This window comes from Babylonia areolata, chromosome 16, assembly GCF_041734735.1.
Source record: "Babylonia areolata isolate BAREFJ2019XMU chromosome 16, ASM4173473v1, whole genome shotgun sequence".
Classification (NCBI taxonomy): Eukaryota; Metazoa; Mollusca; class Gastropoda; order Neogastropoda; family Buccinidae; genus Babylonia; species Babylonia areolata.
In genome coordinates this window covers 27091665-27112466 of record NC_134891.1, presented here as the reverse complement: position 1 = coordinate 27112466, position 20802 = coordinate 27091665, and the positions used below count along the sequence as shown (strand labels likewise).

At 42.0% G+C, this 20802-nt stretch overlaps 1 protein-coding gene across 1 annotated transcript; it reads left to right on the top strand.

Annotated features, from left to right (window-relative positions):
* Positions 1–347: 347 nt before the first annotated feature.
* On the top strand, positions 348–18023 carry LOC143290958 (uncharacterized). Its single transcript, XM_076600535.1, has 9 exons — positions 348–883; positions 6218–6323; positions 7296–7441; positions 9627–9744; positions 11452–11558; positions 12583–12600; positions 13629–13787; positions 16518–16559; positions 17754–18023. Exons 1-9 carry the CDS (start codon positions 829–831, stop codon positions 17792–17794), a joined length of 792 nt encoding a protein of 263 aa, XP_076456650.1. The 5' UTR covers positions 348–828; the 3' UTR covers positions 17795–18023.
* The last annotated feature ends 2779 nt before the right edge of the window (positions 18024–20802 follow it).

The window sequence follows — 20802 nt, the reverse complement described above, 5'->3', positions numbered from 1 at the left end:
TACGCGGACGCATTACCTCTAGGCCATCACTCCACATTTGAACGAGAACACGGAAAGGGTGGACTATCACACACAGAAAAAGACGAGATACGGTGTGTGCTGAGCGAGACTCGAGAACCGGGGCAAAAAAAGAGGGGGTGTAGGAAGTTTTACAAATTCCATAAGAAAGGGAAGAAGGGAACAAAAAAAAAAAAAAAAGAAAAAAAAAAAGAAAGAAAAGCAAACGCTCAAAGGAACAAGAAAAACTAAGACCAATGACTGTGTATTGAGAGAAACAGATTGACAAGGAATTTTTGCAAATTAGAAAAAAAAAATTCTAAAGGTGATTTAAAAAAAAAAAAAAAAGATTCACAACTGTATTTTCTAAAAGAAACCTACTAAAAAGGGCGAACGAAGGCAGGACAAAATAAACCCCCTCAAAAAAGTTATTTTTTCTAGGAAAACTCTTTGATATCAACATAAAGTCAAACGTGTGTGGAACAGGAAAAGCAGGAACGACAAAGAAGTGGTGACAAAGTGACAACCTTTCCTCAGGGCTGTATTTCAAACCACACCTTGTTCAGAACAAGACATTTAGCAGTCGTAAACAACTGACATAAGAACGATCCAGTTAAGAAGAGACAGAAAAAAAATCATACCGACGGGAAAAAGAAACAAAACAACCTCGGAGAGAAGATTTAAACAACTGAGAACGAAGCCCTTCGAAAGACGAGAAGCCACTTCGAGCTGACGAACAGCAAGCCGACAGAACGAGAACGGTTTGCGGCAATCAAAGAAGTGTCGTGAAGAAGGAATCATCTGTCAACTGTTTGCTTCTATCAAAGAAAAATGCCAAGCAAATCCCTCAAGATGATGATTTTTGCCATCACCATTTATTTCGCAGGTAAGCTCGATAACTTTCTTTGTGTTTGTGTACTTTTATTATTTCGAAAAAAAAAATTATTTATATTTTCATCGCTACAATCGTCTGCTGTGTATAATTTGTTTCTTTCTCCTTAAAACAAAAAATCATGTTTTGCTTGTGATTGAAATGACAAGAAGACAGACGGACAGACAATCCGACAGACGGACACACAGGCAGAAGGAGAAAGAGAGAGAATGAAGTGCATGTGTCTGTGTGATGTCCCACATATGTGCAGTGGGTTTCAGCACTTCACTTTTCCATTGAAATGCCGTTCCATCTCTCTTAATGCATGTAGTGTGTTTTCTGTTTATGACGTTTTGGTTCTTTTTAAAATAAAAAAAGGAAAGAAAGGAAAGTAAACAAGTGAACCAAGCACACACACACACACACACACACACACACACACACACACACACAGTACGTCCTGATAAGAAGACTGAAACGAAAGAAACGATGAAAAGTGGTAACCACGAGCGATAAGCAAAGTAACAACATATTAAAAAAAACAAGAGAGGCAAGGCCTTCAAGACTCACTTGTGATACACTTAAAAAAAAAAAATCCAAGCTTTTTATGTATTGAGTATAATTTCAAAATGTAATGTTTAAGATGAGAAAGATCAGTTTAAAGCAAATTAAGTCCCCTAACATTAATTACAGAGTAATTTCCCTTTTTTACTATCTGCACCAAAACGTTTGCAAATAAATAAAACTTCCATGCTTAGCAAAAGAAGTTCCTGTTTGAACAGAAAATGATAATGACTGCTCTTGTTGTTGGGTCAGAATATCAGATCAAAGTGCCAAGTTTAGAGAATACAAAAAATATAAATATAACAGTAAATGCAGTTTGCATATAATTAGGCTTCATTTTTTTTGTGTGCCCATCCCAGAGGTGCAATATTGTTTTAAACAAGATGACTGGAAAGAACTGAATTTTTCCTATTTTTATGCCTAATTTGGTGTCAACTGACAAAGTATTTGCAAAGAAAATGTCAATGTTAAAGTTTACCACGGACACACAGACACACACAACACACACACACACACACACACACACACACACAGACAACCGAACACCGGGTTAAAACATAGACTCACTTTGTTTACACAAGTGAGTCAACTAGAATGGTTTCAAATAATAATTCATATCACAATATTCTGGCTATTGTGTTTTGATGAAAATGGCCTTTTGTGAACAGTGACATAAAAACAAATCATTTATGGCAGTATATGGTTTCTCAGCAATTCTGGTGTCATGGATCTTTAGAATGCCTTCAAGGCAAACGTGAAAACTGTTGCCAGATTAAGTCTAAACGTAGACTGGAGCTAGTTTTGTTTGGAAAACAGGAATGTAAAAAAAATAATAAATTTAAAAAAAAAATTTTTTAAACACACTCAAAAACACACATTTGAACAAACTATTTTGTTTGCGAAATGTGTTTATGAATACAACTTGAAAGAAAACCATACCAAACATGCAAAACTTTCGGACTAACTCGAAATATAAACGTGAAAAAATATATGCATTGCTTTGGAATAAAACTTTCTGAATGTTACAGAAAGTGGTGTTGATACCAAAGAATAATTAAAGAAGATGATCCATACAGGAAAATCCCCCGCATTTGATTGTTGAAAATAAAAAAAAAAGAATGTCACTAAAGAATGTGAAAAAGGCAACTTTTTAAATTATCTCCCTCTCTCTCTCTCTCACTCTCTCTCTCTCTCTCTCTCTCTCTCTCACTCACACACACACACACACACACACACACACACACACACACACACACACACAGAACATGTTGTGTTGCCCAGTATTAAGAGATCCTGGAAGACAGTTGATTCCAGTTCCAGATAAATGCTGTCAAAATCCTTGCCTGTTTAGACTTATTATGTTAATGCCATCAACAAATGAAAAGACTTATCAAATCAAGGAGTTCGCTCTTTATCTATATAAAGCACTCAAAAGGAGAAGTGTATGTGTCAAATACAGAAGGTTTTGAATGTATGCCTTCAGCATTTCACTGTATACCCCCTATTAAAGGGCTGTGGCCTTTATGAAGAAACCATCTCAACCTCAGTCTCTCTGTCTGTCTGTCTGTCTGTCTGTCTGTCTCTATCTCTCTCTCTCTCTCTCTCTTTCTCTCTCTCTCTCCGTCTATCTCTCTTTGTTTCTCTTTCTCTGTGTCTCTCCTCTCTCTATCTGTCTCTCTCCCTCTTCCCATCTCTCTCTCGCTCTGTCGCTCCTCCTTCCCCTCCTCTTCGACCTCTTCCTCCACTGTCTTCTTCCCTCTTTCCATCCTTCTCACCACTACCACCCTCCGCCACCCCGGCGCACCCCATCCCCACCCCCTCCCACCCAACCACCACCACCAGACTCCACACAATTAAAAACGACTGTTTGTCGATGGTGTCCACCAAAACTGATGCCTCTGTTCGCTTTTCCTCGCCGCCTGTCTTTATTGTTTGCGAACGCATGTGATGCGCGTGTAAGTGCCCACTGTTGATATTTCTCATCTTCCGTGTGGGATCAGGGAAGGGCCTCCTACATCCTCTGGATGGAGTCATCGTGTCAGAACGATGATCACGTGTTGAAAGGCACGACTCGCCTTGCGCCCATCCTTTAGAGGTGACTTTGGACAGTACAAGGAAACACACGAAACACAGACACACAACGCACGCACGCACACACACACACACACACACACACACACACACACACACGGAGAGAGAGAGAGAGAGAGCCAACAAAATAACGAAAAGGCGTTGGTCTGGTAATCTGGTCGGCGTATATTATTCCGATTCATAGATATGTAATCTGGTCGGCGTATATTATTCCGATTCATAGATATGCATACCATGCTCATTCTCAGTGTTAATTGTATCATTTTCTTCACGCATGTAAATTTCTTGATTTTTGATACCTTTTATTTTAAAAATCATTTCTTTATGTATGTATGTATATATATATATATCTTTTTGATTCTGTTGTTGGTTTGTTTGTTTTATAAAAAAAAAAAAAAGAGCCTAATATTCTTATAAATGACTCATGGTAGTATACGTTTTTTGTTTTTGTTTTAAATGCACTTACATTATTCGAATTGTGTTGTTCCATTTGTCTTCTGTTGGTTGCCTGTACGCTTGTTTTTATTCATTGGAGTAGTCTCTTTTGTTTTACTGCATTTATCTGGGCATGATTCGTTGCTTTTTTTGTTGGTTTTTTTCCTTTTATATAAACCTTATGGGTTGTGTATATCTGCGTAAAAAACGCATCGTGCTTTTCTACTTGGTTTGTTCTGTCAGTCACACACACACACACACACACACACACACACACACACACACATATATATATATATATATATATATATATGAGATTTAATTAGATATGGATTTTTATATACCCACATACTGGTGGTTGTGAAAGGCAGTGTGTGGGTGGGGGTAGACTCTGTTTTGTTTTTTTAAAATAAATGAATGAATTTTTTTTAAAGGTGGCGGGATACCTTTAGGGCCAGCTCGTGCGCTTTGCTTGCAAATCCACATATGTTATTGCAGAGACAGACAGAGAGACAGCGACAGAGCGCAGGCATAGGATGACAAATTAAAAGCCTCACCCATTTAATAAACAACCCCAAAAGATTCTAAAAATAAAAAATAAAAAATTAAAAAAAAAAAAACAGCCAGCCGCAGACATACCATACAGCGTCTTTTCTTTTCACCGTTCATCTGTCGACAGGTTTGCTTTATTGACCCAACGTGCCCTCAGTACTGATCCCCCCTCCTCCACCCCCCTTCCTCCCCCCCTTCTGCCAATTTCATTGTGAGCTGCACCCCTTTTTTTTAATGTTTGCCTGCTTTTTCTGGTCGTCCGGGTGGCTCTTGTTTGCCATGCCTCCTTGCTGTTCAAACACGATGTTTTCAAAGTGTAGCTAAACTGAGGGTTCAGCACGAGGGGACAGAGGCCCGCCCATTTCCTCCTTCATTCACCATCAATTTTTCGCGAGTGTTCGAGTTGTCGGCCTTTCATGGGCGTCGGTGCCTGCAGAATGTTGGAACACTGATGCCACAATGCTCAAAACCATATCAAGATAATACTTGATAACTTACGATAATTCATAACCCACATACAAACCGATCGCATACGTCACAACGCATTTTAAAATCACAAATACCTAGAAAAAAAAATCCCCATCTAAAATAACGAATACTTAACAACAATCCCCCTCACTAGACAACACCTCAACAACATACACAGGAAACTCAAAACCGAGCACAGTATCTGACATAGATTATGTGATTTTTAACGTGCCTACTGGGTCTTCTGCATCTTAAGCCTGTACATGTAAGTATTGACCAGGGACATCGGGAAAATTTCCACCCTTTACTCCACCAGACATAGCCAAAATTCGAACCCAAGACTGTAGGATTAAGAGTTCGGTGCTTTTACCACTCTTCTATCGCTCCCAGTCATTTTATTTGTTTTGCAAAGAAATAGGAGTTCACGATGTGGTAAAGGTAAACTGAAGACACAGTCAACTGAACACTATGCAGGCGTTCCCATTTTTGACTGTCGGCTTTCGGAACACTATGAATGAATGAACCAACGCGAGGTGTCGATGAAGAAAAGGCAGTCAGCGAATACGAAATATTAACTCATTCGAGACGGAAAGTCCTGTTTCGTTACTGCTACAGAGACCCCGTCTGATGACCAGTGGATGTCAGCTAGTAATGCGGCATTTTTTGTCTATGCCTCCATCCACCTCTTTGATGGGAGAACCTTCCGCTCGCAAGATAGAAAGATCCAGGCAGCAACGAAACCTATCGTCGTCGCCTCTTTTGTTGCTGTACGGAGAGAGTTAATACCGAGCAATAATGATAAGTAACTCAGTAAATAAAGGCGATGTCATCCCGCCCACCCCCACACCCCTACCTCCCCCCACCCCCACCCCCGCCCCCCTCCCATTTTTCTCGCCTTTCATCAGCACTAGCCTACATACATACCTTTACGCCACACGTTCCCAGTCAAACAACACACAGCCACGCCCGAGTTCGTTTTGTCAGGTGTCAGGGCCGGCAGTCCACAGGCAATGATGAGACGAGCCACTAGGTCACACACCAGAGGAGTCCCCGCAATATTGTAAATTTGTGTGTGTGTGTGTGTGTGTGTGTGTGTGTGTTTATGTGATGGAAAGCCGCCCAGAGGTCACACACCACAGGAGTCCCCGCAATCTTGTAAATTTGTGTGTGTGTGTGTGTGTGCGTGGGTGTGAGTGTGTGTGTGTGTGTGTGTGTGTGTGTGTGTGTGTGTGTGTGCAGCTTGTGTGCCCTTGGCGGCATCACTGACGGAGGATTGCCAGAAGCTCGTTCGCCACTGCGTGGTGAAAAAGCTGCAGGAAATTTTCGCTGACAACGATCCATGCAGGTGACTGACATCAGTGGGCCAAATGTGTACTTTATTTATTTATTTATTAAGACTTCTTGCTATAGCGCATATTCTTGAAGCTCTATGCGCTTTACAATAGCACTAAAAACATTCACTCAAACATCCCCACACAAACATATGCATATAATTTGAAATATAGGCGAGAGAGAGCAAAATTAAAATAGGTCATGTCAGTTGATTAAATCAAGAAATGCAACAGGTATTTAAAAAAAAAGAAAAAAAAGAAGACAATTTAAATTGAAAGAACACAAGCACGCACGTATACGCATGCATATATACGTAGGTACATACATACATACATACAAACACACAAAACACACAACGTGCGCACACACACACACACACACACACACACACACACACACACACGCACACACACAACAGTGATCCATTTACATCTGACCATAGAAAAAGCAGTTCTCGTCGTCTTTCAGTGTTGAATACCTGAATTAAACTGATAACCCCAGTCCGTTTGGGGGGCGGGTGTGTGTGTGGGGGGGGGGGGAGGGGGTAGGGTGGTACGAGGCAAGGACAGTCTGTGTGTGTGTGTGTGTGTGTGTGTGCAAAGTTTGATAACTGTTTGTTTTTGTTTTATAATTATGTAGGTGTTTTTTTTTCACTTTGAAATAAATAGATAAATAAATAAATAAAAAGAAGACTGAACTAACAAGTTCTGATCAAAACCAAATGTCATCCGAGTTGAGTTATTGATTTTTTTTTTTTTAAAGTAATATGTGTTCGGTTTGTCCTTGTGTGTGTGTGTGTGTGTGTTTGTGTGTGTGTGTGTGTGTGTGTGTGTGTGTGTGTGTGTGTGTGTGTGTGTGTGTGTGTGTATGTATGTGTGTGTGCGTGTGTGTGTGTGTGTGTGTACTGCGTACGTGCGTGTGTGTGTGTGTGTGTGTACTGCATACGTGTGTGTGTGTGTGTGTGTGTGTGTGTGTGTGATGACAGTATCGGCCAGAACTACGTCAACTGCATAGCGGGGACCCTTGGCGCAGCAGAGCAGAACGGGACATGTGACAGGCTGTCACTGCTGGCCTTTCGGCACGGGCAACACGAAGACGCTATCAGCTACCAGGACCAGTGTTCCAACTTTGGTGAGGTGTGGGGGTGTCGACGGGCGCAATAGCAACTTGTCAGAACTAGACGGGCGCAATAGCCGAGTGGTTAAAGCGTTGGACTTTCAATCTGAGGATCCACGGGTTCGAATCTAGGTCACAGCGCTTGGTGGGAGTGTAAAGGGTGGAGATTTTTTTTTTTCCCGGATCTCCCAAGTCAACATAATTATGTACAGACCTGCTTAGTGCCTGAACCCCCTTCGTGTGTATATTTCGTGTGAATGAACGTAGGTCACCAAAATGAGAAGTTTGCCTACCATGTTCCACAATACGCTTCGTAAGTATATATGCCAAGCGAGTCACAATTGGATTTTCTTTCATGTTTTTGCTTTCTGTCTGGCACCAGACTAGCATCAAAAGTGTCAGTGACAAATTTCTCACAACACAATTAGATTTTCTGGTGGGGGGGGGAGTGGGGGGGGGGTCGCCTCTGCCCAGATCCAGGAGAGTGAGTGACTGATTCGTTTTGTGTGCTCAGCGCTCGGCTCAGGCTGTATCCGAGACTGACGTAAGTTTATACAGTTGGGCCAACTGCGAAGTGAGAGCTGTATGATCAATGCAGGGTTTCCATTGCAGTGGGAATTCATTTAAACCTGAACTTTCGTGAAGGACCAGTACTCTCAAACTTGGAGGCAAGATTGCACTGGGTTTTAGTGCTGCAGCCTCGCGGGCTGTTGATGACTTTCGGGAAACCATCCCAACACCGACTATCTTAACCCTTTCACCGCCAAGCTCGCATTTATGCACAGGCGTGGTAGAGGACCCATGTCACTGAAAGGTGACCATTCATTGGTCTGTTATCCTTGAACCTACTGCTCTTAATGTTCGGTGGTAGGATAGGCCATATTTTCTATACATCGCAGGGGGGAATCCCCAGCTATTCTTAACCACTGTCTTTTCTGTGTTTATACCACAAGGGAATTTTGTACTCTAAATTGACGGACGGTGAAAGGGTTAAACCTGAACTTTCGTGAAGGACCAGTACTCTCGAACTTGGAGGCAAGATTGCACTGGGTTTTAGTGCTGCAGTCTCGGGGGCTGTAGATGACTTTCGGGAAACCATCCCAACACCGACTATCTTAAATCCCTCTTCGCCGAAAGAGTGGGAATGGAACTTGAGCAAGACACTCTAATAATTATAATCAAATCCCCCCCCCCCCAAAAAAAAAATAATAATAATAATAAATAAATAAATAAATAAATAAATAAATTAAATTGAATTAAATAAAAATAAAAAATAAAATAAAATGAAATAGCACAAGCAGTTGCTTCATATGCTGTCCTGAAGACACTCTCACCTACAATCAAATTCTAGCCCAGATAGTCAGAACAGCAGTTGCCTCCTCTTCTGTCCTGATGGTCGAATTCGGACACGACGGGCACAACAGCCGAAGTTAAAGCGTTAGACTTTCAATCAATCTGAGGGTCCCGGGTTCCAATCTCGGTAACGGTGCCTGGTGGGAAGCCTGGTGGAAATTTGTCCGATTTCCCAGGTCAACATAATTATGTGCAGACCTGCTTGTGTCTGAAACCCCTTCGTGTGTAAGTGTACGCAAGCAGAAGATCAAATATGCACGTTAAAGATCCAATAATATATGTCAGCGTTCGGTGGGTTATGGAAACAAGATTTACTCAGCATGCACGATCCGGAAAATGGAGTGTGGCTGCCTAAAAGACGGGCTTAAAAAAAAAGAAAAAAAAAGCCATACACGTAAAAGCCCACTCGTGTACATACGAGTGAACGTGGGAGTTGCAGCCCACGAACTAAGAAGAAGTATATATTGTGTCATACAGTTCTGATATTGTTATTACTATATTTTTTTTTATCTTACTATGCAATTTAAAGTATGGCCACATATGTGTCAACTATTGTGAGGTTGACAACCTACAATTTATCGGATTCCTTAGACTGCGCCCGGCGACCTTATATTTGATCTTGACTCATTGATCTTTGCCAGCATGTTCTTGTGGATGTGTTATTATTACTATTATTATTATTATTAGGAGTAGTAGTGTTAATAGTACTTCTTTTTGTTTCTGTGTGTGTGTGTGTGTGTTTAACAATGTAAAAATTGAATAAAAATGTTTGAAAAAAAAAAAGAAGAAGAAGAAGAAGAGTATTCGGACACAAACTGACCGTGATGCACGTGTGTGTGCCTCCCAGATGTTCCCTCCTACCTGCAGCTCACCACAGACTGTGACCGGAGACTGGCGCTGTGCGGGAACTCAGTTCTACACGCCTTCACCGCCCGTGAAGACGACGACTATGTCCTGGTGTGCAGGTAAAGTACCCCCGAAAACGGAGTATGGCTGCCTACTGTGTCCTGGTGTGCAGGTAAAGTGCCCCCGAAAACGGAGTATGGCTGCCTACACGGCGGGATAAAAACGGTCAAACACGTAAAAGCCCACCCGTGTGCATTCGAGTGAACGTGGGAGTTGCAGCCCACGAACAAAGAAGAAGAAGAAGCTAGTAAAGCCATATATCATCAAACCTGCCTTCCATTCGGCGGGGGTGGGTTTTGGGTAGCCGTTGGCTGGTTGTTTCAGATCAGATGAAGTCGTGCTGTTTGCAAACTAGTTGACTGAAAAGAGACCCTTTATAGGACTAAAAGCCCATAAAAAAAACAAACAAACAAACAAAAAACAATAAATATGCTCATTCTCCAATAATGTGTTCATTCATAGTACTGAAAGCCCATCAAAGGGAAAAAAAATTACTGCATTACTGAATTAGTCATTGCACTGTGTCAGGGTGTCTTCTCCGTATGGAAGTGAGGTGTGGTTAACAGCGCATGGTATATCGTGTGGCAGGGTATATATATGTATATATATATATATATATTGTAGGGTAGGGAAGTTTGGGGTACGGTATGTATGGTGTGGAGTGGTGTGATTGAGTATAGTTTGGAAGGAGGCGTCACTGCGTTCGGACAAATCCATATACGCTGCACCACGTCTGCAAAGTAGATGCCTGACCAAAGGCGAAAACCAACGCGCTTAGTCAGGGCTTGAAATTACGAAAGTGCCCCCACAATATCATAATTATCATCATCATCATCATCATCATCATCAGTAGTAGTAGTAGTATCTCCTTTTTTTTCTTCTTTTTTTTCTTTTCTTTTTTCTCGAGGCCTGACTAAGCGCGTTGGGTTACGCTGCTGGTCAGGCATCTGCTTGGCAGATGTGGTGTAGCGTATATGGATTTGTCCGAGCGCAGTGACGCCTCCTTAAGTTACTGATACTGATATTGAGTATGGTCTGGTAGAGCAGGGTAGGTTTGAGGCATGAGAATGATGGTGTATGGTTTAACAAGAGTTTGGTGTGATGAGGTAGGGCAGGGTGACACGGGCGCAACAGCCGAGTGGTTAAAGCGTTGGACTTTCAATCTGAAGGTCCCGAGTTCGAGTCTGGGTAACTGTGCCAGGTGGGTAAAGGGTGGAGTTTTTTCCCGATCTCCCAGGTCAACATATATGCAGACCTGCTAGTGCCTGAACTCCCTTTGAGTGTATACGCACGCTGAAGGTCAAATACGCATTAACTCACTCAGTACGGCCAGTCCTATCTCCTCCTCTACACTTTAGCTTCTGTCGTCAGAATTGTGGTGTTCTTTGTCAACATTCACCTCTTCAGTATAAGAGCCTTCCGCTTGCAATATTTTGATGATGGTAATTGGGGTGAAACTCTGTTAACGTCGTCTCTTTCGCCGTTCGTATGGAGAGAGTTAAGATCCCGTAATCCATGTCAATGTTCGGTGGGTTATGGAGACACGAAAATACCCAGCAAGCATCAACCACGACAGAGTCACCGACAAGTTGATGTTGGTCGTGTAACGGAATGAAAGAAAAAGTGTATTATCTTGTCGGGTATTGTAAGGTATTTTATGAGTAGAACTTGACAATACATATTGCAGGGTATTGTGCGGTTTGGAAAGGCAAGATTTGCTTCCTGTTTTTAGACTACATTGCAGTGTGCATGTGTCTGTGTGGCAGAAAGCTGGATGAGCTGCAACGATGCATGGAAAACATCACTGTCGATGTTTGTTCTGATCAGCAGAGCATCAGAAACATGCTGCAAGCCGAAATGAACGATTTTCAGTGTAAGTTTTTTTCATTCATTCTTTCGTTCGAGTATTCATTCATTCATTCATTCATTCGTTCGTTCGATCGTTTGTTCATTCGATCATTCCTTCATTCAGCTGATAGTTCTTTTGTTCGTTCTTTCATTGAATCGTTCGCAGTGAATATGCCTGTTATATGTTTTGTTCACTGTTCACTTGTTGTTTGTTTGTTGTTGCTTTTGTTGATTCGTCTGTTTCTCCAATAATAATTATGCTCATTCAATGAAAGAAATTGACTGCATTAATTCTAGACTGCTGGTTAGATTCCTCTGTGTGAAAATGATGCTTGACTGTTTGTGTGCTAAAAATCATTGAGTGTGCGCATGAGTGTGCGCATGCGTATATGGCGGATTTGATTTGATTTGATTTGATTCTATCTTTATATTTCATTTGATTTCATTTCATTTTTTTTTTCTTTTTTTTTTCTTTGACAGTTATGTGCATACATCTATTGGTTTCGATCTTAGGTTTTTCATGTAATTTTTTTTAATTGAAATTCTAGGTCGTGCTGAAGTTTTCTTCTTTCTTTCTTTTTTCTTTTTTCTTTTTTTTTCTTCTTCTTCTTTCTTTCTTTCTTGGATTTTCTTTGTCTTTCTTTCGATCCTCCTGCTTTCATTTGTTCTTTCTTTTTCACTTTTCCGTCTTCTTTCCATCCGTTCTTTATTTCACCATTCCTCCCTTCCCTCCATTTCTCGTTCCTTCCTTTCCTTTCTTCTTCCCTTTCTCTCTTATCAGAGTCAAACACTCCACTGTTGGCTGTCTTTCTTTCTCTGTCTCTGGACCTTGCATTTGGAATGAACTTCCCCTTTCGCTTCGTCAGGATAGCCTGCCTCTTCTTTGTTTTGAGTTATGTCATGCGTGTGAATTAATGGTGTGAAAACGCTTTGATTTGTCTCTGCACAAGATTCAGTGCTACATGAATACTTATTATTATTGTTATTATTTCTGTTCAACGTTCCACCTCTCCCTCCTAACATCAGTCTCTCTGTTTGTCCCTCAACAGTTCGAGAAACGTGTGTGGGTGAGTATGGGGGTGGGGGAGCAGGGAACTGAGGTGTGGGAAGATATGAAAACGATTTTGTGCACGTGAACATGTGTGTGGGGGAGGGGAGGGTGTGTGTGTGTGTGTGTGTGTGTGTGTTTGTGTTGTTGTTGTTGTTGTTGTTGTTGTTGTAATGTATGTTTATAACATTCAGAAACGCCTGACGCAATGCGCGTTCATTGTAAAGAAAGAATTTTTTCCAAATCAAAATCTTCGTGGTATTATGACTTCGTTTTTTTCTCTTTTTTTTGCGGTTTGAGTGTGTGTGGGGGTGGGGGGGGGTGTTTTGCAAGGTAAACACACACACACACACACACACACACACACACACACACACACACACACACACACACACACACACACACACACACACTCACTCGCTTTGTCAAGCGCATGTAAAACTGCTGTCCAGAGACGGTGTTAGCACTGCCCTGATGAAGACTAAAACAGGCGAAAACTTGTCGTGATAAAGCAAATGGGATCACTGTCACGCTGTGTTGTCTTTATCTGTTCACATAAAATATATCGCACGCGCTTAGGTAAACTGCCAGCTGCGAGCATAGTTATTATGCTGTCACCACGGACAGCTGGTTATCTTAAACGGGACGGGCGGCTGTGGCCGAGTGGTTAAAGTGTTGAACTTTCAATCTGAGGGTCCCAGGTTCCAGTCTCGGTAACGGCGACTGGAGGGCAAAGGGTGGAGATTTTTCCGATCTCCCAGGTCAACATTTATGCAGACCTGTTTTGTGTCTGAACCCCTTCCGTGTGTACGTATATGCAAACAGAAGATCAAATACGCACGTTAAAGATCCTGAAATCCATGCCAGCGTGCGGTGGGTTTTTGGAAACAAGAACATACCCAGCATGCACGCCCCGAAAACGGAGTATGGTCGCCTACATTGCGGGGTAAAAACGGTCACACACGTATAAACCCGTATACTTAAGAGTGCGCGTGGGAGTTGCAGCTCACGAACGAAGAAGAAATCTTAACGGGAAATCATCAACAGGTACAACAAGAACGACAACGACGACGCCGACGACGACAACGACGACGACGACAGCGAGCACAACGACGACGCCAACGACGACAACGACGACGACAGCGAGCACACCGAGTCAGCCACCCGGGCGTCCCTCCACCCCAGGGAGAAAGCCGACTGATGACGGTAGGTGTTTCATGTTGTCAGCCCTCATCTGAACTCTTTTTTTTTATTATCCATGGAGCAAAAAATCACCCTCCCCCCCCCCCCCCCCCCCCACACACACACCCTTCCCCCCACCCCAAAAAAAACCACAAACACACACACACACACACACACACACACACACACACACACACACACACAAAACAAACAACCCACAAAGCAAGATCAGTCATGCTTCATCTTGCCACTCCCTATACAGGCCCCCATAATGTTACCACTAAAATAACTGTCACTCCCTATACAGGCCCCAGTAATGTTACCACTAAAACAACTGACATTCCCTATACAGGGCCCCATTAATGTTACCAGTAAAACAACTGCCACTCCCTATACAGGCCCCAATAATGTTACCACTAAAACAACAGCCACTCCCTATACAGGCCCCAATAATGTTACCACTAAAACAACAGCCACTCCCTATATAGGCCCCAATAATGTTACCACAAAAAAACAACAACCACCCCCTACAGGGCCCCAATAATGTTACAGCCACTACAACTGGAGACAGCCCACCAAACTCTACCCCCAGGGCAACACCTATAGCGGCGTCACCGTCACAAACCACACAAGTCAAATCTAACCGGCCGTTACCGTCAACAACAACGTCAACACCGATAAGAAGCAGTGACACGACGGTGTTAACATCGTCCGTTGCGTCATCATCGTCATCGTCGTCGTCGTCGTCGTCATCGCCGAGGGCATCAACACCGTCAATGTCCACAGGCAGTTTTTCAACGTCTCAAAGAGTCCCCATTGTCCTGACAGGTGCTGTTTATGGCCAGGGCTCGGCATCGATACTCGATCGATGTGCAGCGAACAGCTTGACATCGGTCCTAAATAACTAACGGATGTAACGTCCAGTTCTCGCTCAGTTTCAGTTTTCAGTAGCTCAAGGAGGCGTCACTGCGTTCGGACAAATCCATATACGCTACACCACATCTGCCAAGCAGATGCCTGACCAGCAGCGTAACCCAACGCACTTAGTCAGGCCTTGAGTCTATGCAGGTCTTTCTTGATTCTTGAGTTTGCATTCCCTGTCCAGCATGAACTTTTCACTAATGGCTGACGGGTTCAGTCCCAACAGAAACGTCCAACCAGGGGTCGTATTCAAGACAAAATTCATTTTGCCTTCAGGCAAGTTATCTTTGACATGGTTGGGACCTGCGGGTACAGTTTACCTTGAAGGATAAGTTATCTTCGTATTCAAGACACACGCGGTTCGCTCAGACAGCTGACCCATCGTCTTTTTTTTTTTTTAATCCCGATGATTCCTGTCTGCACATGCTCTCAGTTTCACTTCACCACAGCTCGGAACGTTGTCGAGAGAGTTCGCAAAACAAGTGCTATCCGTAAAGCATGCCTGTTTTCCCTTTAAAAATAAGAAAGAAAATGCTGCAAAAGGATCCACCATATTTACCTCTGCTTCATGGGCAGTCACTCTTGGCAGGTAGTAAGGGTAAATTGCCTTCGGGTTTGTAGACACGCGGGTAGACTCTTGTGTTCATGAATACTGGATATTGCTTATCCTCGGGCAGTTTGCCTTGCCTCAGGCAGATTACCCGCAGGTACACATTTACCCTCATGCACGATGTTCTCTTGAATACAGCCCCGGGTAGACTCTTAATTGTGTTCATGAATACTGGATATTGCTTACCCTCAGGCAGTTTGCCTTGCAGGCAGATTTCCCGCAGGTACACATTTACCCTCAGGAACGATGTTCTCTTGAATACGGCCCCAGGAATCAAACTCTTGATCCACAGATTGGTCACGTGACCCTCAACACTTCCCCATGGATCCATATTTGCCAGACGAACTCCCACTTTTTTTCTTCTTTTTTTTTTTTTTTTTTTTTTTTTTAATTTACTGACAAACTCCCATCAAAATTAACGGGTGTAACGATTTCCGCGGAGCACCAAGCTTCGTATCGATCGAGGATCGATGCCCAGCTACTTCGTTTTTGATGTACATGACTGATAGAGTTTCTGTTTGAAGGCATGGACATGGCATGGCTGGTGAAGAGAACTGGTGTTCAGAGTGTCTGTTAGTTTCTTTATTGTATGACGTGTCAGCAGACCAAACTGTTAGTGATGGCGATATTTTAGTTTCATCATAAAGTTGCATTTCCGCTCTCTGCACGCGCGCGCGCGTGCACACACATACACACACACACACAACGTCCCCTGCCACACCCTCCCTACACACACACACACACACAACGTCCCCTGCCACACCCTCCCTACACACACACACACACATACAACGCCCCCTGCCACACTGTCTCACCCCCCACCCCCCACTCCAAACCCCCTCTCTCTCACACACACACACACACACACACAGTGGAGAGAGAGAGAGAGAGTAAACCATGGCAAAAAGGGAATGCTTGGGAGAATCGATGCCTTGAATTTGAATTTAAATTCACCAAAATTCACCTCATCAGAGTTGAAATGTTACAGTTTGGCTGGCAGTGAGTTCCAGTGTTTCGTGTTTGCAGTGAAACTGAAACCATGTTCCCAATACAACCAACTCAACACATCACAAATAGTTCTGCCTTGTTGCCAATGACCAGTTTGGTCGTGGTCATGTTGGGATAGACACTCATTTATGTCTGAAGATATCGTTTCGTTTTGATTTTTTTTTTTTTATATATATATATATAGCAGAATCATTGCTCAGTGATATCATTTGCAGGAAATGGAAACCATGGAAACCCACTGACGTCTGATCATTGCCGTAAGTCTGAAAACCATATATCTGTGTGTGTGTGTGTGTGTGTGTGTGTGTGTGTGTGTGTGTGTGAATCCCTGTGCACATGCAAGAGGGAGAGAACAAGTAAGAGAATGCCTTTTGTTGGTGTTTTTTTGTTTAATGTCCCGTCACACATATCGGTGATTGAAGACATTTTGTTAAAGTATTTATGAATACATCTGAGTATTATCGGTTAGAAGGGGTGGCAGATGTGGATGAATGGAGGGTTGGGAGAAACTGGGCAAATGAGGGTTAAAATATGGGTGAAATTTGTAAGAAAAGCAAAACAAACAAGCAAAAAAAAACCCCTCTAAATACAGTTACAGGAAATTACTTAAAGGACTTCGTAAAAGAGAAGTCGTTAAACTGACAAGCGAAACAACTGATAATGAATGCAAAAAGTCAAAAACATCAACGTTCTCAGTCAGTGAATGCCTGTTACCCTGACTATGACTGTTGGAGACACTGACCAATTAAATACCTTTTCTACAAAATAAATAAATAAATAAATGAAATGAAATAAACATCACGCAGTTCTAAACAGTTTTTCGTAAGTGGGTGAAGAAGCATTATGATAAAAGAAATTTACCTCAGCAAGATGAACACCACAATGCATCCATATGTATTCATTGTTGAAGTTCTTGCAATGTTTCTTTTTTTTTTACAGACAGTTCTGTTTATCACCATTTTAAGAAAAACATTGACCTTTTTTCTTTTTTGTGGTAATATATAATTGTGGCCGTTTCTCATGTTATATTGCCGGCAGCAGTAATTAACGAATATGCTCCCTTTTTCATGTTGTATTGCCGGCAGCAATAATTGACAATTATACCCCCTTTTTCACGTTATATTGCCGGCAGTAATAATTCACAATTATGCCCCCCTTTTCACGTTTTTTTTTTTTTTTTGGCCGGCAGGAATGCTCGATAATTATGCCCCCTTTCCACGTTGTATTGCTGGCAGCAATAATTTATAATTATGCCCTTTTTTCACGTTGTATTGCCGGCAGCGATAATGTATAATTATGCCCCTTTTTATATTGCAGTGCCGGCAGCGGTAATTGATAATTATGCCCCCTTTTTAATTTGTATTGCCAGCAACAATACCTGATAATTCTGCTCCTTTTTCACACTCCATTGCGAGCTGCACTAATTGATTATGCCTCTTTTTCCCTCACAGTTCTTCTGCTGTGGGCCATACTTGGGTGTCTTTTGCTGTGAGCCCATCGTCCAGGATCTACATGAAGATTGAAAACAACAGGGACACGTCAGCAGGATCCACAGGAAGATTGAAAACAACAGGTAACACGTCAGCAGGATCCACAGGAAGATTGAAAACAACAGGGACACGTCAGCCGGATCTACAGGAAGATTAAAAACAACAGGAACACGTCAGCAGGATCTACAATCTACACAAAGACGTAACGAACTGGTGGGGTAGGTTAGGGCAATGTGGAGATCTATACAAGGATATGGGTGGTAGGTAGTAGGATGTAGGGGGGGGCGGGAGGGAATGAAGCTCAGCTGCAAAGATAACAATGCTTTGTTTTTTCTGGCGCAGTGTGTTTTGGTATGGATATATACACCGGAGAAAGGCTTGTGCTGCTTCTGTGCTTTTGGTAAATCAGCATTCTGTGTTTCGATTACAGTGAAATTGCTTTCCCGTCACCATGACAGTGACATGATAAATACTAAGATGAGAAAATATGAGTGCTGCTACTAGTGACAATGCAGTGCACTTGTCGCCATACAGTTGTCCTGGAATTTCCCCTTGTGGGATGCTGGGGGTCTTTCAGTATAGTATCCCTGCTTTCTGGCAGTTCTGTGCTAGTTATTTCCTCTTTGTTTCTGCCTTTTTTTTCTCTCTCTCTGTCCTTTCACTATTGTCTGCTTTCTCTGCATTCTCAGTCCATTCCCCCTTTGTTGTTGGTTTGTTTTTTTTTCCGACAAGTCTCGACACTTTTTTTTCTCTCTCTTTTCCACAGTCTGTGATGTACTATCTGTGCTGTTTTGCTCGGGTGATAAGGTGATATTGTAAACACAAGATGTCCATTCTGCAGTGTTGTTTGCTTATATGGCCTTTTTTGTATTGTGTGGCCTTGAAGATTTTAGAATTTTTTTTTTTAATTGATTTTCTATATCCTTTTCACATGATTTTTTTTTTATAATCTGAGAATGATAGACTAAGAGGAAGTCTTATTAGCCCTGAGGAGCTTAATCTTGGTTAAGATAATGTCTTGAACTGTATTGATTGTTCTGCAGAACTTGTTAATTTATTTTTTCAGGTGTCACAGATTGTTAATTGTGTTTAACGCGATTTAATTCATTATTGGGCAGTCTGGATATGGCCCTGCGTCGTCACCTGGACAATAACCAGCAGGTTTCATTAACTCACTCAGTAGGGCTAGTCCTCTCTTCTCCTCTACACAGACCCCTCAGATGTCCAGTGGGTGTCTGAATGACCCAACCTTTAGCTTCCGTCGTCAGAATTGTGGTATTCTTTGTCAGCATTCACCTCTTCAGTATAAGAGCCTTCCACTTGCAATATTTTGATGGTGGTAATTGGGGTGAAACGCTGTTAACGTCGTCTCTTTCGCCGTTCGTATGGAGAGAGTTAAACGAAAATACATTTCTGTGATTTAAAGAATGTCATAAAAGATTGAGATAAAAACATGAGCACACCTAGTGTCAATGCAATGCAAATGATGTTTTGCCCAATACGTCCTGAAATTTTGATAAATGACATTGTTTTTCTGTGATTATGAAAATGCTGTAACAGATTTAGTGGTGGAAAAAAAAAAGTGACAAAACATTTCGGAAACATGTTGCAGTTGTCACTTTTCTTGCTATTGATTCATTTTGAATAATTATTTTCAACTCTTTTCATACATGTTTCACCGTAATTGAAGAAATATTATTGATGTTACACTCTGTAAAAACAACAACAACAACAACAACAACAACAACAAAAACCCAACAACAACTATACAATAGAATAGAATATGTCTTTATTTCCAAGTGTACTGGAGTCACAAGGCAAGGAATACTGGTTGGGGGGAGGGGGGAGAGAGAGAGATAGTACATAACAATGTACGAACACAAATCGAAAATCATACACAAACACGGATACAGAAATTAGGATACATACAAGTGCATATCAATATAAAAACTTGTGCATGCACACACGCACGCACGCACGCACACACACACACACACACATACACACACGCGCGCGCGCGCGCACGCACGTTTGAACAGAAGCCGCATATTACATGTGGATGGGGCTGATGGCTAGATCTTCAGGTAGATGGTTGTTGATTGCACAAATCTATTTATCAGACTGGATTTGTTCTCGAGAGACAGGGCATTGACTGCTTTCGAGAAAAAGCTGTTGTTGAAGCGATTGGTTTTCGTCCTAATACTTCTGTACCGTCGACCAGAGGGGAGAATTCTCTCGAAAATCCCAAAAGCTGTTTATATGATTACCCATGGACTTTTGTTTTGCAACGTATCCTTTGTGTACTACATCATACTTTCTGAGCATAACTTTTCCTTTTGTCTCCCCCCACCTCCCTCGCACCCCCATCCCCATCCCCATCCCCACACCTTCCTCTCCCCTCCACACACCACATCCATAAACACACTACTAATGTACAATAATACCCACTCCTGAAAACACACACACACACACACACACACACACACACACACACACACATGCATTTGGACATTTTTTCTGTTGTTTGTTGCACTTGACAATGTGCTTTTTTTTTCTTTTTTTTTTTTTTTGTTTTTTTTTTTTTTTTTGGCTGGTTCCTCGTTTACACTGAGAAAGAGAGAGGGAGAGAGAGAGAGAGAGAGAGAGAGATGAACATACACACACATACACACACATGCACGCAAACACACTTGTTAGACAATGTTGTGTCCATTTGACTTCTTTTTTGTGGGGCGGGGAGGGGGGGGTATAATTTGTAGATTGTGATTTATTTGTTAACCAATCTGCTTTTTCTTCCTGTGTTTAGTAGTAATTCTTTTTTTACACACACACACACCGCAAACTCTTGATAGCTTCTAAAATATTCATTTGACACCTTTTATTTCCACAGTTTGTGTTTGGGTGGGGTTTTTTGTGGGGTTTTTTTAGTGATTTTTATGAATGAGCTATAAAAAATCAGTTTACAGATGTTTTACATACTTTCACACACACACACACACACACACACACA